Source organism: Malurus melanocephalus, unplaced genomic scaffold (assembly GCF_030028575.1).
Source record: "Malurus melanocephalus ecotype Western Australia unplaced genomic scaffold, MMel_1.1 scaffold_1078, whole genome shotgun sequence".
In the NCBI taxonomy this organism is placed as follows: domain Eukaryota; kingdom Metazoa; phylum Chordata; class Aves; order Passeriformes; family Maluridae; genus Malurus; species Malurus melanocephalus.
The window spans coordinates 24,193-26,125 of record NW_026624310.1 but is presented as its reverse complement, the minus strand read 5'-3'; the positions used below and the strand labels follow the sequence as shown (position 1 = coordinate 26,125).

General features: G+C 60.8%; 1 protein-coding gene across 1 annotated transcript in view; it reads left to right on the top strand.

Annotated features, from left to right (window-relative positions):
• Nucleotides 1-633: 633 nt before the first annotated feature.
• Nucleotides 634-1,933, top strand: part of CD79B (CD79b molecule) — a 5,921-nt gene continuing 4,621 nt past the window's right edge. The window contains exon 1 of the mRNA XM_057386856.1: nt 634-828. Coding sequence (XP_057242839.1) covers nt 634-828 — 195 coding nt within the window. The remainder of the gene's footprint in view (nt 829-1,933) is intronic.

The following is a 1,933-nucleotide window of genomic DNA, read 5'->3' as shown; positions in this document are numbered from 1 at the left end:
GCCTGGGGACACAGGGCTGGACAGTGCTTGGGGACACAGGGCTGGACAGGGGACAGGAGGATGGACAATGCCCAGGCACACAGGGTTGGTCAGGGCCCAGAGACAGGAGGATGGAGAGTGCCCAGAGATACAAGGATGGACAGTGCCTGGGGACAATGGGGCTGGACAGTACCCAGGGATATGAGGATGGATAGTGCCCATGGACACTGGGCTGGACCATGCTCAGGGAAATGGTGAGATGGATGGTGTCTGGGATGTATGGGGAGGGACAGTGCCCAAAGACATGGGACTGGATGGTGCCCGGGAAAATGAGGATGGACAATGCCCAGGGACATGGAGCTGGACAGTGTCTGAGGGCTCGAGGATGGACAGTGCGTGGGGACATGGGACTGGACAGTGCTCAGAGATACGGGGCTGGACAGGAGGATGGACAATAACCAATGACAGGAGGATGGACAATGCCCAGGGACAAGCAGGATGAATGCAACCCAGGGACCGGGTCTGGATGGTGCCCAAGGACAGAAGGATGGACAATATCCAAGGACAGGAAGATGGGCAGTGCTCAGGGACAGGAGAATGGAGAGTGCCCACGGACCTGGGTCTGGACAATGCCCAGGGACAGGAGCACGGACAATGCCCATCTGGATGGTGCCCAGCCCGCAGGCAGGGCCGCTCCAGCGTCTGCACCGCATTCAAAAGCAGCCCCGAGGGAAAGCCCCGGCGGGGCGCATTTACATGAGCAGGAAAGGGGCCGTGCCCCGAGCAGCAGCGCTGCTGTTTTTAGGTGCCGGGGCAGCGGGAGCAGCCGCCGCGTTTGCAGAAGCGGAGGTTGGATGTTTCCCGGACACTGAAATATGGCCGGGCTGGGCAAGAGGCTCGGGCTGCTCCTGCTGACCCTGGGGCCGCTCGCAGGTACGCACCGATCGGGGTGTGCAGGTGGGAGAAGGAGCCGGGACTGCCCGGGGTGCGWGCCCTGCTCGGGGCCCCTCAGGGCGTTCATTTTAACATTGGTGCCGCTCTCCCTCAGTCCGGAGCCCCTCGGGCAGCAGCGCAGCCCAAGAGGGCACACGGGGCTCGGAGCCGTTGGGTTTGGGGTTTGCTGCCCTCGGGGTGTGGAGCCAGGAGATTCTCGTGGCTCTGCCAGGATCCGGCCCGGCTGGGGCTGCAGGTGGCAGGAAAGGAGGGCTCTTGGGGTTTTTTAACCATTTCTTGCTCTGGGAGTTCTGGGGATGGGGCTGGCACATCGCCGAGGTCATGGCCAAGCYTCATCTCTGCTCTGGGGGGTTCAGTTGAGGAGAAATGGGAATGAAAAGGCTTTTGAGGTGATTTGTGGGGTGATTCGTTGATTTACCTGAGAAGCAGCAGCCAAACCCAGGAGGAGGCTCCTGTCCCCTTCCAGCCCCTCTGCCTGGTGCAGGGACAGTGACAGGAACCTGCAGCAGATCCCCCACTCAGAGGGACCCTGGTGCCCACAGGACAAAGGGCATTCAAAGGGTTTCTGTGGGGGCCACACAAGCACAGCCTGGATTCGAGGTTGCAGGGTTTGGTGGTGACTTCGGGGGAGGACAGGGGAACTTCAGCCTGGTGGCARTGAAACTCCAAGCTGGGAGAGGTGTGAGAGCCTCCAGGGTGAGGAACCAGTCTGGTCATCCTTTAGAAACCCCAGCAGAGCCTGAAGAGAGAAGACTTGGGCAGTGGCACTGCAGTGACAGGGACACAGCGCACAGCCGGGACAGGGGGCATCTCCCCAGCCRGGAAAAAGATGGAATGGGGCTGGAAAATGTCCATGGTGCTGGAGGAACACAGGGTATCAGGGACCTGCAAGGGGCTCTGGGGCAACAAGAGCTCTCCCTGCCCAAGCCAGGAGATCCCTGCAGGAGGGTGGCACAAAGCTCAGGCTGGGGAATTGAACTTTTCTCCTTCTTCTCCTTCT